This window comes from Schistocerca piceifrons, chromosome 11 (genome assembly GCF_021461385.2).
Source record: "Schistocerca piceifrons isolate TAMUIC-IGC-003096 chromosome 11, iqSchPice1.1, whole genome shotgun sequence".
NCBI lineage: Eukaryota > Metazoa > Arthropoda > Insecta > Orthoptera > Acrididae > Schistocerca > Schistocerca piceifrons.
The window spans coordinates 63,163,062-63,178,770 of NC_060148.1; the positions used below are offsets into that span (position 1 = coordinate 63,163,062).

General features: G+C 43.4%; 1 protein-coding gene across 6 annotated transcripts in view; it reads right to left on the bottom strand.

Annotated features, from left to right (window-relative positions):
- The window catches only part of LOC124720463 (26S proteasome non-ATPase regulatory subunit 10-like), a 116,550-nt gene that overhangs the window by 44,434 nt on the left and 56,407 nt on the right, over positions 1–15,709 (bottom strand). For all 6 annotated transcript variants that reach the window (XR_007006165.1, XR_007006166.1, XR_007006167.1 and 3 more), the window contains one exon: positions 7,497–7,643. Coding sequence is in view for 2 of the 6 variants with exons in the window: in XM_047245817.1 (XP_047101773.1) it covers positions 7,497–7,630 (134 nt within the window). In the remaining 4 variants the exon portion in view is untranslated. The remainder of the gene's footprint in view (positions 1–7,496; positions 7,644–15,709) is intronic.

Genomic DNA, 15,709 nt, shown 5'->3' on the forward strand with positions numbered 1-15,709 from the left:
ACAACACGAAATTGACTAAAATCGGGACACGACAATAAAACATGGCACACTGTTAATGCCTGACCACAAGGGCACTGCGGGGCTGGGTCACCGGAGAGCAGGTAGCGGTGGCTAAACCGGCAATGCCCAATCCCCAACCTGGTCAGAAGGACCTCCTCGCGCCGAGATGGTCGGGAGGATGTTGTCCAAGCAGTTGGTAGCGGTTTTACTGCCCGGAGCTTGTTTCCTTGGAGGGATGACCAAGCATCCCACCACAACGACACAAGCCTCTTACATACATCCCCACGAACGTCGGATGACGGGACACAATGGGAGGCTGGCCGAGGCAGGAGGACTGCAGCCTTGGCCGCAGCATCCGCAGCCTCATTCCCAGGCACTCCTACATGTCCGGGAACCCACAGAAAGCTGACAGAACCACCGTTATCAGCGAAAGAATGGAGGGACTGCTGTATCCGTTGAATCAAGGGATGGACCGGATAGGGAGCTCCAAGGCTCTGAAGAGCACTGAGTGAGTCAGAGCAGAGTACATATGATGAATGGCGGTGGCGGCGGGCATACTGAACGGCCTGATGGAGAGCAAAAAGCTCGGCCGTAAAGCTGGAACATTGGTCGAGGAGCCGGTATTTAAATGTGGCGGCCCCGACGACAAAGGCACAGCCGACACCATCGTCAGTTTTGGAGCCATCGGTGTAAATAAAGGTGTGACCGGCAAGTCGAGCACGAAGTTCGACAAACCGTGAGCAATACACTGCAGCCGGAGTACCCTCCTTCGGGAGTGAGCTGAGGTCGAGATAAAAATGAACCGGAGCCTGGAGCCAAGGTGGTGTCGGGCTCTCACCCTCTGAAGGTGGTAGGGGGGGCAAAATCCAATTGTCGAAGCAGGCGACGGAAGCGGACTCCGGGGGGCAGCAGGGCAGACACATACAACCCGTACTGACGGTCGAGAGAATCGGCGAAGAAGGACTTGTAAGAGGGGTGGTCGGGCATAGACGACAGCCGGCAGGCATACCGACACAGCAGTACGTCGCGCCGGTAGGTCAACGGTAACTCGGCAGCTTCAGCATAAAGACTCTCGACAGGACTAGTGTAAAAGGCTCCGGTCGCAAGACGTATCCCCCGATGGTGGATGGAGTTGAGCCGGCGTAAGAGGGACGGCCGAGCGGACGAGTAGACGAAGCTCCCATAGTCCAGCTTCGATCGGACTATGAACCGATACAAGCGAAGCAGGACAGTGCGATCCACTCCCCAAGATGAACCGCTAAGAACTCTGAGGACATTAAGGGAACGTGTACAACGGGCCGCCAAATAAGAGACATGTGGAGACCAACACAGTTTCGTGTCCAACGTGAGCCCTAGAAACTTACTTGTGTCCACGAATGAGAGAACAACGGGACCGAGATGTAAGGATGGCGGAAGGAACGCTTTATATCGCCAAAAGTTGATACAAACCGTCTTCAGAGAACCGGAAGCCATTTGCCACGCTCCATGAGTAGAGGCTGTCTAGACAACGCTGAAGGCAGCGCTCCAGGAGGCATGTTCTCTGGGCACTGCAGTAGATCGCGAAGTCATCGACAAAGAGAGAGCCTGAGACATTAGGTGGAATGCAATCCATAATTGGATTGATCGCGATGGCAAAAAGGGCTACGCTCAAGACGGAGCCCTGAGGCACTCCGTTCTCCTGGAGGAAGACGTCGGACAATACGGAACCCACACGTAACCTAAACTTTCGATCCGTTAAAAAGGAATCAATAAAAAGGGGCAGGCGACCGCGTAGGCCCCACCTGTGCATAGTGCGGAGGATACCTCCTCTCCAACAGGTGTCATAAGCCTTCTCCAAGTCGAAGAACACGGCTACCGTTTGGCGCCTTCGCAAAAAGTTGTTCATGATGAATGTCGACAAGGTCACAAGGTGGTCAACAGCGGAGCGGCGGCGACGAAAGCCGCATTGGACATTAGTAAGTAGCCGTTGAGATTCAAGAATCTCGACTAACCGAGCATTAACCATGCGCTCCACCACCTTACAGACACAGCTTGTAAGAGAAATGGGGCGGTAACTAGAAGGAAGGTGCAGTTTGAGACAGGACTGAAGGTTTGCTCAGATGGCCTAATGATCCAGACAACTGCTTGCAGTAAGCAGGAAGCTCAGGTTCAAGTCATAGTGTGGCACAAATTTTCAGTAGTCTCTATAGACACTCATGCTCATAAATTAATGATAATGCCGAGACATGGTAAAACAACGCTCTGGTTGGCGGTTTGTGGGTTTAAATCACTTCGGGGTATGACCAGGTGGTACATTTGATCTGTGGTCGAGGCACAGTGGCGCAGGCAGCAGTCCACATATGCAGAGGTGTGTTGGTGCATGCCAGAGTATGGTGCCGCGAGTAAGTGGGCACAAAACGTTTTCAGACATGCTAATGGAGACTGTGTATTGAAAATGGCTCAAAGAACACATATTGATGACGTTGGGTAGAATACTAGGGCGACTAGAAGCTGGTCAAACACAGCAGGTCGAAATACAGGCCCTCCGTGTTCCACGAAGAGTGAAGATTATGGCAACGATTCCAGCAGACAGGAAACGTGTCCAGGCGCTACAGTACGGGACGTCCACAGTGTACAACACCACAAGAAGACCGATATCTCACCATCAGTGCCCACAGACGGCCACAGAGTACTGCAGGTACCCTCGCTCGGAACCTTACCGCAGCTACCGGAACAGTTGTCTCCAGACACACAGCCTACAGACGACTGAACAGACACGGTTTATTTGCTCAGAGACTTGCAAGATGCATTCCACTGACCCCTTGTCACAGGAGAGCCCATAAAGCCTGGTGTCAAGAACACAGTACACAGTCATTGGAACAGTGGTCCCAGGTTATGTTACGGACCAGTCCAGGTATAGTCTGAACACTGATTCTCGCTGGGTTTTCATTTGGTGTGAACCAGGAACCAGATATCAACCCCTTAATGTCCTTGAAAGGGACGTGTATGGAGGTCGTTGTTTGATGGTGTGGGGTGGGATTATGATAGGTGCACATGAACCCCTGTATGACTTTGACAGAGGGACTGTAACAGGTCAGGTGTATTGGGACGTCATTTTGCACCAGTATGTCCACCTTTTCAGGGGTGCAGTGGTTCCCATCTTCCTCCTGATGGATGATAACACACAGCCCCACCGAGCTGCCATCGTGGAGGAGTACCTTGAAACAGAAGATACCAGGCGAATGGAGTGGTCTGTCTGTTCTCCAGACATAAACGCCATCGAGCACGTCTGGGATGTTCTTGGTCGACGTATCACTGCACGTCTTCAAACTCCTACAACACTTCAGAAGCTCCAACAGGCACTGGTGCAAAAATGGGGGGCGATACCCCAGCAGCTGCTCAACGCCTGATCCAGAGTATGTGAACCCACTGTGCGGCCTGTGTAAGTGTGCATGGTGATCATATCCCATATGGTGTTTGGGTACATGCGCAGGAAACAATGGCGTTTTGTAGCACATGTGTTTCGGGACGGTTTTCTCAACTTAACACCAATACTGTGGACTTACGGATCTGTGTCGTGTGTGTTCCCTATATGCCTATCCTCTTGGTGCCAGTTTTGTATAGTGCCACGTTGTGTGGCACCACATTCTGCATTTATCCTTAACTTATGAGCATGAGTTTATTTAAGTGCCCAGAAAATCATTTAAAGAAAATTCAAATTTCATTAAACACACTAGAAACAAGCCATCTCCTCACTTGTGTGCTTAATATCTGTTTTTTTATCTCTCCTACTGCTACTTCTGCTTACTCCTCCTTCAACATATCTTTCTGAGAACCTCTACATACTATATCCACAGCTACCAAATACTCATTCACATAACATCTACGTTTTGTTGTGTGACAGTGGATCAACACCATGCTTGAACATCCATTACCTTCAGGACTGGTATATCATATACGAAATCATCATTGAAAGCACAAATTGTCGTAAACACACCGATATATAAAGAATCTTTCCCAGATAATTACATTTGAGTGATTCTGAACTAAACATAATTCCACTGTCACTCCTGAGAAAGATGTACATCTCTTATGCTCACTCACTCAGAATTTCTCCATATCTCACCTCATCTTCACTTCAAGCATTAGGCTTGTTTTTTTGTTTTGCCTGTTATTACTTCCTCTATCTTCCTTAAGTTGTTCTCCCAAGTTGGTTAAGTCCTCTTATACAGAGAGGTAATCTTTTTCCACCTATTCTTTTGAATATTCGTTCCTGTTTGCCGACTTTCTTGTACTTTATTGAGAATCGAAATCAGTCAGCTCTTCTGCATCCCTTTCTGACCTTAGAGACCTCACTTTTCTTAGGATTTTCTTATATAACTTCAATAGTTTTTCTTATTTCGTTTTATTCTTTGGACATCTCTTTATTGTTGATTTGATTTCTTCTCTACAACTTTGTCATACTCAGATGTGACATCGTAGCCTAAATAGTTAAAATGCTGGAACTGTTACACTGTCAGTAACAATTTTTGTGTCTACAAGGTGTTTTCCCTTAAAAGCCATTAATTGCGTCACTTTCCTGAAATCGTCAAATAGTGCTCTTCGCAAATCTTAATTAATGAATGTATTTCCCTTTGTAACTCATCTTAATTCTCCAGCAGTAACATGGCATTGTCCGCAAATAAAAGTCAGTTCAACTGGGAATTTGAGTTAGTATTAATTCTCCCATTAATATCTTCTTCCATTCCCAGTCTGCATCATCAAAATGAATGTTAAAAATTGTGGGTGAAAAATGCTGCATTCTAGCCAAACTCCTTTTCTTGCATTTATAGGCTGTATAAGAAAACCATTTATATCTAAAATTGCAGTCGTGTTTGAATAGACTCTTCGATATGTACACAATAAACGATAAACTAATTTGCCTATACTATTTCCTCCATTTTTCGATTATTTGTTTAGTTATAAACACTGCATCTGTTGTCAAACTGACCCTCCAAAATGGTTCTTTGGCTAAAAACTCTCAGCTGTAACCTTCAGCCTTTTGTTTACTACACTTGCAGAAACTTAGTATGTGGTGTCCAGTAATCCGATTGCTCTTTAGTTCTCGCAATTGTTGCTTGTGACCATCCTCCTGAAATAGCTCCATTTCTCTATCGCATATTAAATAAATGTATTAGTCTCTTATGTAGAGGAGTGTCTCCATGTTTTAACAGTTCAGGATCTATGCCATCCACACCATAAGCTTTTCTTTTTACAGTTGAGGGCTTCTCTCTCGTGTTCTGATAACCTTATCCTTATTGGACGCCCGGCGTCGCCTACATACACCAGTCCACATTTGCACCCAATTTCATGAACTCCAGCGGCATGTAACTTATCAATTGTATCCTTCGTCGAGACCAGAACGTCTTTTATTTTCTTGTTGCTACGAAAAATCAGATTAATACCTGCCCGATGGAGAATTTTGCCCGGACGTTCAGTGACCCCTTGTACGTATGGTAGCACGACGGTTTTCCGTGCTTCGTTCTGCATTTCCCTATTGCCCTTCTCCTTTGGTGCCATAGTTTTATGTATCATCATCATGTAGTAGCCATTTGCTCCAAAAATCTGTGCAACGTGTTTGTACATTCCACCAGTCTTTCTAATGTCCTACCCACTGTGCTTTTTGGATGTTGTTTAAATGAGCAACTTCGTTTTTCGTTCGACTGAACATCTTCATCGCTTATAAGTTATAATTTACCTTCTATGAACACATTCTTGTACTATGCTTTAACCTATCCCAAGATACATTTCACTGCTCAATTTGCTGCATTCTTCTTTTGTTCAGAGACTTTATGATGTCCCTGTATTGCTTCAGTGAGATACTTATGATAAGCTCTTTTGTTTTTCTTTACAACTTCATCTAATTCTGGTGTCCAGATTTTAACCTTCCTTCTCTCTCTTTTCTCTAAGGCTTCATCAGCTGCTTTCTTAACTGCAGTTTCTATATTTTTCCGTTCCTTTTCTATTTTTTCCACTCGTTCTTTCAGCTCTATTTTTCGATTAACGCTCATCTAATACTGACCTCGGTGCCATGTTCATTTAGTATATATACCGCGTGATCAAAAAGTCAGTATAAATTTGAAAACTGAATAAATCATGGAATAATGTAGATAGAGAGGTACAAATTGACACACATGCTTGGAATGACATGGGGTTTTATTAGAACAAAAAAAATACAAAAGTTAAAACAATGTCCGACAGATGGCGCTTCATCTGATCAGAATAGCAATAATTAGCATAACAAAGTAAGACAAAGCAAAGATGATGTTCCTTACAGAAAAGCTCAATATGACCATCATTCCTCAACAATAGCTATAGTCGAGGAATAATATTGTGAACAGCACTGTAAAGCATGTCCGGAGTTACGGTGAGACATTGGCGTCGGATGTTGTCTTTCAGCATCCCTAGAGATGTCGGTAGATGACGATACACTTGCAACTTCAGATAACCGCAAAGCCAATAATCGCACGGACTGAGGTCTGGGGACATGGGAGGCCAAGCATGACGAAAGTGGCGGCTGAGCACACGATCATCACCAAACGACGCGCGCAAGAGATCTTTCACACGTCATTTTGTGAACTTTGTTTTTTTTTTTGTTCTAATAAAACTCCATGTCATTCCAAGCACGTGTGTCAATTTTTACCTCTCTATCTACATTATTCCGTGGTTTATTAATTTTTCAAATTTATACTGTCATTTTGATCACCCGATACTTCCTAGATTACTTACTTCATCTCTTCGTCTGTCAGTTTTTTGTTCATGCCTCATTTGGAGTACATAACTGTTTTAGGTATCACAAAAAAGTCACCAGAACCTATGTTATATTTTCTGTACATTCTTGTGCCTCTTACCTCGCATTTCAATTTTTTGTTAATGATAAAGTGCTCGATAAGAGACTCAAATCATCGAGCTGGCTGTGTGTAACTTTCTTTTTTTCTCCTCAATGAATACTGTCTTAACGTAGCACTATATATATATGTGAGGAAGTTTGCATGCTCTGGATCCAGAAGGCTATGCCAGCAGTAACTCAGCTACTACAAGGATCACTCAAGCCGCAGTTGCGAAAGGGGAGAGCCAGACAAAGTGTGACCCACAATAGCTTATTGGTCCCTTTCTCCTACCCTAACTCTGTCCTTACTATTTCCTTCTCCTCCATCTCCAGTTGAAGGATAGTGGGTCTATTAGGCATATGGAAGCTCCCTAGAGGAGTAAGCTCTTGGAAAATCCTACTACCCAACTATCCTTGAACAGGCGTTGAAAGGTGGCCAGGTGAATTATCCAGTTACTACTAGTACCCAAAGCAGCTATGTTTGAAGGTCAGATTTCACCGTATCATAACCAAAAAGATACGAAAATGAAACTTTTTTCCTTCTGCTTTATCCAAAAGCTAAAAAAATGGGAATTCGGTTTTTTACTTCGTTGATGCCCCCAAGAGGTACCACGAGTGCATAAATTGTGCATGTGTAGTGACAACTCACCGCATGCGAGCGATGGCAGCTTCATCAGGTGGAGTAGTGTGACATGGAGTCGTCGGTGGTGCTGCAACAACAGGAGTCCGGCCGTGGTAGCTGTGGGGATGACTGTGAGTGCCAGGGGTGGGCCTCCCCGCCATAGTGGCTGGAAGTCTGCACAGAGAGACACTGCGTGGGTGAGTGTGTCCACACGTGGACCAGCTGCATGCTTGCTGCAAGTAGTGTAAAGATAACAGAACACACAGTCACAACACGGATAGCGTGTCAGTTAACACGAATGACTTTCCTGTAAATTAAACAAGTTTCTACGAAACTTCTTCTACATTCCCCATAGATGTAGGTTTCCATGTCTGGTGACAAACTGTTCAAAATGAGGCACAAACTAAAGATATACACAAGGGCCCCAACGTTGCTGGACTGACAGCGTTATTTGACAGGACACTTCAAATACGTCACTACAATAATAATAACACAGAAATTAGAAGGGCACTAATCAGACTGTCTCAGATTTTTAAATGATCTCATTGCAACATATGATCAACCGACAGTGTTCACACCATTTGCATCTGAGATTCATGGACTGGGCTATAAAAGGCATCGACCAAGAGGACGATGGAAGGTTTTGAATTCAGCAGAGAACGTAATTCAGAATGGCAGCAGTACAGAAAGATGACAATTCGTGATAGCAAGGAGCTAAACCATTGGGAAATTTAACTGCCCTTAAAAATATTGTCACAGAAATTTCAATACTTCCCTATAAATAAAAGTTGATATTCATGGGCAAACAAGAACTCTCGCGCAATAGACCAACTGCAAGCTTCGTCAAATTGCAATGTTGACAAAGTGTCTGAGGGAGAGCAGTAAAGAGAAGTACTGTAAATGTGTTAAAACCTGGCATTCTATCAGAGTTTGTACGGCAATAAAATTCAGTGTAACCATACACTAATGTACTTGACAAACGGAAGTGCCTAGAAGACATGTTTGGATGTCACCATCTTTATACACATATGCACCATCAGCAGACATGTAAACAATTTGTGTTTCAGGTTGCTGTCAGAGGTAGAATTGTCACCAGAGTGCATTAGTGTTGCTCATGTTCAGTGTTGTTACCAGGCTTGGTAGGGCAGATAAGCAGCATGCTCAGTGTCAAATCACTGAAACATGCAGATGCTGCACACTCTAGTGAGACAGACTTATAATTGCTAAGGTTTCAAAGAGTCCTCATTGTGGGTCTCCATTTGGTAGGTATACTTGTCATCAAAATTCTGGTCAACCACGTCTGACCAACACAAGGGGGGATCGCTGCATTCTGCACTGACCACATCATAACCTATTTGCATCTGGGCCTGCAGTCAGAGAACAAGGTATAAAGTCCAGCAAGATTCTGTGCCATACTGAACCATTGGGTTGATGCTAGCAGCAGCCATACTAGGAAATTACCCTGTGTGTAGACTCCCATGAAAACCACAACACAAATGACTGTGTTTGGAGTGGTGCTGTGACCAGGAACTATGGACTGCTGATGAATGACTTCACACTGTGTCCAACAATGCATTCTGGTTCTGCACTGTGCAAGGTGATCATTGTTGACAAGTATGGAGGCGACATGGAGGTAGGTTCCATTCTTCTAATGTATTTTATAGGCATGGTGTTACTCCAGGTGTCATGGGATGGGAAGCTATCCCATACCACTTCAGGTCCTGGTGGTAGTTGAAGGAACGATGAAGGCGCAATAGCATGCAATGGACACCCTACATACTCAAGTTTCCTGTGATGTGAAAGCATCATACTGTCATGTTCAACAGGTCAAAGCTTGTCTGCATACAGCATGTATCCCTAACGAACTGTTTATATTATGTTGAGCTAATACCTTGCCCAACAAGATCCTCAGGTCTGTCCCCAAAGGCACATATGTAGGATCAGCACACACACTAACTCTGTTCCAGTGCCATTATCCAGGGTATTAAAGACCACTTAAGATCTTGTGGACAAACTTGCCTCGGGAGAGGACACCCTTCCCACGAGAATCAGTGCATTTATCCCTGCGAGGGCGGTTGTAACATCATCCAGGTAGGTTGGCTCATACTAATAAGTTATTTGCAAATCTGACTCGAGTTTTACTCACCAAAATAACTTCACATACCGTCCCAACCTATGAAATTCATTTCAATTCCTCCTGTCCTTCTGTGTGCTTACTTCATTTGTCAGACAGTGTATTTACCTGATATCTAATGCTGTAGCTCCTGGGGTATGGAGGCTCAATATTAATAAAAGAAACAACAAAAAGGCGTATATAAGTCAACGGTCAGTTGGCTGTAACTCACCTGTAAGGAAATGTGGAACCTAATGCCTGGAAGCTGAATGAAGTCCACTGATGTGTGTGTGTGTGTGTGTGTGTGTGTGTGTGTGTGTGTGTAAGTCAGAGATTGGCCACATAACCAAAAAACATGAAACTTTCATTGCACATACAGGACATGACAATGAGAAGTTGTATGATATAGTGCATGGGGGCTTAATTATTATGCAGTAATTTTAGTAGCTGTGTGACCGGTTGCAAAGTCTCGTAACTGGATGGCCCTGACTAGTATTAGTATCTGACTGCATAAAATAACAATAAAGAATGAAAGGAAATTTCCGTTAACACAATTGATTAATTAAGTCCCCAGCAACTATAAAAGCTACAAAACAACAAAGCACAAGTGTAACTGTTCTGTGTGTGGTAGTGTGATTCAACGTACATGTATCTGGCATGGTTCTTCCTCAATACGATGCGATATTTCAAACACCATTTACAATGAACAAATTGAAAAACCAGAAATACTATAATTCAACATAGAAACCAGAATTACAAGTCTAATACATGAACATGAACTAGATGCTTTGTTGACTGAACCTGTGACCAAGAGGCATTGTCATTTAGGAAATGTGAAATATTTTTTTTACCTCCATATACACTCCTGGAAATGGAAAAAAGAACACATTGACACCGGTGTGTCAGACCCACCATACTTGCTCCGGACACTGCGAGAGGGTTGTACAAGCAATGATCACACGCACGGCACAGCGGTGTTGGCCGTCGAATGGCGCTAGCTGCGCAGCATTTGTGCACCGCCGCCGTCAGTGTCAGTGTCAGCCAGTTTGCCGTGGCATACGGAGCTCCATCGCAGTCTTTAACACTGGTAGCGTGCCGCGACAGAGTGGACGTGAACCGTATGTGCAGTTGACGGACTTTGAGCGAGGGCGTATAGTGGGCATGTGGGAGCCCGGGTGGACGTACCGCCGAATTGCTCAACACGTGGGGCGTGAGGTCTCCACAGTACATCGATGTTGTCACCAGTGGTCGGCGGAAGGTGCACGTGCCCGTCGACCTGGGACCGGACCGCAGCGACACACGGATGCACGCCAAGACCGTAGGATCCTACGCAGTGCCGTAGGGGACCGCACCGCCACTTCCCAGCAAATTAGGGACAATGTTGCTCCTGGGGTATCGGCGAGGACCATTCGCAACCGTCTCCATGAAGCTGGGCTACGGTCCCGCACACCGTTAGGCCGTCTTCCGCTCACGCCCCAACATCATGCAGCGCGCCTCCAGTGGTGTCGCGACAGGCGTGAATGGAGGAACGAATGGAGACGTGTCGTCTTCAGCGATGAGAGTCGCTTCTGCCTTGGTGCCAATGATGGTCGTATGCGTGTTTGGCGCCGTGCAGGTGAGCGCCACAATCAGGACTGCATACGACCGTGGCACACAGGGCCAACACCCGGCATCATGGTGTGGGGAGCGATCTCCTACACTGGCCGTACACCACTGGTGATCGTCGAGGGGACACTGAATAGTGCACGGTACATCCAAACCGTCATCGAACCCATCGTTCTACCATTCCTAGACCGGCAAGGGAACTTGCTGTTCCAACAGGACAATGCACGTCCGCATGTATCCCGTGCCACCCAACGTGCTCTAGAAGGTGTAAGTCAACTACCCTGGCCAGCAAGATCTCCGGATCTGTCCCCCATTGAGCATGTTTGGGACTGGATGAAGCGTCGTCTCACGCGGTCTGCACGTCCACCATGAACGCTGGTCCAACTGAGGCGCCAGGTGGAAATGGCATGGCAAGCCGTTCCACAGGACTACATCCAGCATCTCTACGATCGTCTCCATGGGAGAATAGCAGCCTGCATTGCTGCGAAAGGTGGATATACACTGTACTAGTGCCGACATTGTGCATGCTCTGTTGCCTGTGTCTATGTGCCTGTGGTTCTGTCAGTGTGATCATGTGATGTATCTGACCCCAGGAATGTGTCATAAAGTTTCCCCTTCCTGGGACAATGAATTCACGGTGTTCTTATTTCAATTTCCAGGAGTGTATATTGACGAAAAATACACTGTGATCATTGCAACATCTTCCATCCAAACATTACATCAACTGAACAGCATCTACTCTCTCGCCCAACAGAACAACAACTGCACACGACATCCTCTGAACTAGAACTGCTCTCGACATCCTCTCAACGAGTACTGCCCACGGCAACCTCTGAACTACTACTGCCCAGTGGAGGCGGCGTAATAACTGGCGCAATCTCTGGCGCTGTGGCTCAGTGTAGCCACCTTTCATATGCCCCTCCTCCACAGCCTATAATTTGATGGTATTTTTGCCAGCATTGGTGGTGAAAATACCACCAAATTCGTCCAAAAAATACAGACAAAATAAAAGATGATATTAATAAGTAAATTTCACATAACTAAATAAATTTTGGCTTTGCACTGTCCCTTCAATAACCTAATATATAAAATACAGAAAGGAGTACAAATACTTGCATACGTGTGATTTTACGTGATAGTTTACACAAGTATCATTTGTTACAATGGTTAAATAATTCACTCAGTGGCACCAGCAATGACGAATAGGTGCAGATAAGAGTCTCATAACATTTCATAAACAGTAAATACACAAAAAATTAGTTTATACAAATATTCACATAAAATCTTTTTAATAGTTCAATAAACAAGTAGCACTCCTAAGAGTAGTTGACAGTTCCAACAGTAGCACCCATCAATGGTGAACAGGTGCAAATAGCAGTCCCACAACATTTCATCAGCAGTATTTAAACAGCTCCAATAGTGGCACCCAGCAATGGTGAGCAGGCGCAGACACCAACAAGTGACATTATCTCAGTAGCAGCAGTTCCATCAGTGGCACCCAGTAATGTTGAACAGGTACAGACAACAACAAGTGACATCATTTTAGTAGAAGCAGTTCCATCAGGGGCACCCAGCAATGTTGAGCAGGTGCAGACACCAACAAGTGACATAATTTCAGTAGAAGCAGTTCCCATCAGTGGCAGCCAGCAAAGGCGAGCAAGTACAGGTAACAGTCCATAATATTCACAATCAATAATTAAACAGTTCATCAGAGTTCATCAGCAGAAATTAAAGATTTCCAAGAGGCACCCATCAATGTTGAACAAGTGCAGGTAACAGTCCATAATATTCACTATCAATAATTAAACAGTTCATCAGAGTTCATCAGCAGAAATTAAACATTTCCAAGTGGCATCCATCAATGATAATGGGTGTAAGCATGAACAACAGTTTGAATGCACACACAACCGCTTTTACAAAATTATTATCAATGCTCTTACACTAAAGATACAAATTATAATAAACACACAAATGATATCAGATAATTGTGATATTAACTATTACAAATACACAAATATCAGTAAACCTATAATATTTAAGGGTGTCAGTGCAAGCCACAACAAACAAGTAAAATAATATTTAGGAGGTAGGTCAGTACCAATTATTTGGGATTAGGAAAGGAAAACACACAAAACACACTCACTCACCTTTGTAATTCAATGGTGTTAACTGTGTAAATGCAATTCTGTCAAAGTTTGATGTTCAACATGTGTATCAAGTAGTAGTGGCAGCAGTGTACAACAGTCAATAATAGTTAGTCAACGTCATAGTCATCATGTCAAGACCAATGTTTGCCAAGCCAAATCAAAATGTACGGTTGCTGAACAACTGTCAATGTGCCAAGATATGCAAATACTTCCTCTCTCCTAAAAAAAATATATACTGCTTATTAATTTAACACAGTGTGTGTGTAGACAGTCTTCCTCCCACTTGAGTGTTCTAGTCCGCCATCTTCATCCTCCTTGTTCCACATAAACCAACAAAAAGAAATATGCTCCTCACTTAATTTATCTCTTATCCACCGAAACTCCAATAATCATCAACATCACACAATCTCAATATCTCAATAATACCTCTTCAATACATCGATACATATAAAGCTTATCACCAATATCATTTCACTTCCGCAACAACTCTTTCCTCTAGTCAGTCTCCTCGAACAAGTACAGATAAAATCCTAGTGCAAACTTCAATTCATCATCCCATACAATACGAAGACACAATGTCCACACACTACCTCTGTGTAACCCACCTGATCCAAATCTTCTACTCATTATGAATTATAAAATACATTTTGGTTACCTTGTCCATCATTAAATAAAAGAAATGCATACATCACCTCTGACAGCCTTTAGTTTGAATAACTTTCAGTTAGTAGGTACGAGTACGGAGTGTGAATGATCACATAAATCGTAATATTTCACAGTGTGTACATCACTTCAAGAATCATGGCAAAACAGAAGCAAACATGTGGAGTATTTTTTTTGTGTCAAGTGTCACTTGCTATATCAATTGCTCACGAAGAATGCAGTGTAATAACTGTCAGTGGTCTAAACCTAGTGTTGGTATTTCATGTCGTTAGCTTCCTTCCTATTAGCATAAATTTATACAGCTTCCATTAAACCTCCACCTCATGTGACTTCAATGAAGTTTCTTGTACCAATGTCGTTCATAGAATTATAGCAGTTCATTTTCTTATCTTAAAATATAAAGCACTGAGCGTAAGCAAAACATGCAATAGCGAGAAAATATACCAGTAGAGAACAGAATGTCAACAAGTGGATGTAGCACAATCCCTACAACGAGGCTCTGCCAAGCGAACAATCTATAATTAATACCATAGTGTGACCTAAACTCCATCTTCGTACACAGTATTTCAGTATTTCTATACACCAAATTAAAGAGTAGTTACGACAACAAGACATAAATGTGTAAACATGCAATCCATACGCAAAGCAGCAAGTATATATCTTACATAATAAACAGGTCATTATCGTCATATCAGCATAAGCAAATAAATGTTAATATGTAATCTCAATAAGTAAACATGAAGGCGCAAGCAGATAAATCACAAAGTATGACTTATATAAATAACCATATCAGCACAACTAATCAGGTGACAATTGTAATTTAAATAAATAAGCACAGCAGGCACTTAATAAAAAAATATGACATCAGTGAAACAGCAGAGCAGCCAAGCGATGCATAATATATGTAAGTAACAACCCTGTTCATTAATCAATCATTGTCAAAATCAGTTAACACAAAGTATAAATCACGTAATCGCGAGCAGCAAATTACGTATAAAATACATATCTAAGTAGAAATATGTTACCCTTTTTAGTTTATTATTTTCTTCTTCGAAATTACATTCTTCCTGAAATTTTCTCGATAGCAAGTCCTCTTAACGTCGGACACACACAGAATTTACCTGAAGTTCTTAAATATTTTATACAACCGTATCCTGAAAAAAACTGAACGTTAATAACATAATTTATCAAGTCACTATAGCTTTATACTGAACTTATTCGGAGAAATTAGACTGTGTATTTGTTTACGGTTGTCAGTGCATTCGCACTGAGAGCTCGATCAGCTGTAGGTACGCGTGACGTAAGAAGTAATTGTTTGCGGTCAACGACTGCCTTGTGCGACGCGCAGACTTGACTGTTGCTTTGAGTATGTGCCGCCACCGGAACACGGTGCGGTATCCTTGTATTCTCTGCGTGTTTACGTGTAACTGTTGGTTTCTCAAAAGTATGTCATTCTACAAAAATTTTAACGCTCGTTATATGATGTATTCCCTTAGAGCGCCGTCATTTAAGAGTTTCTACTTCGACAGTGTTATCACGAATAATTTTGTGAACTCTATATGGACCGTTATAAAGCAGAAAAAATTTGCGACACAAGCCTTTTCTTTGTGAACAAACGATGAGACTTAATTAACACCTTTTGACCAACTGACAAAGTTTTTAAACGACCAGGGCGTTTAGCTGATTTCTCTCTTCTAGCAACCGCAGATGCA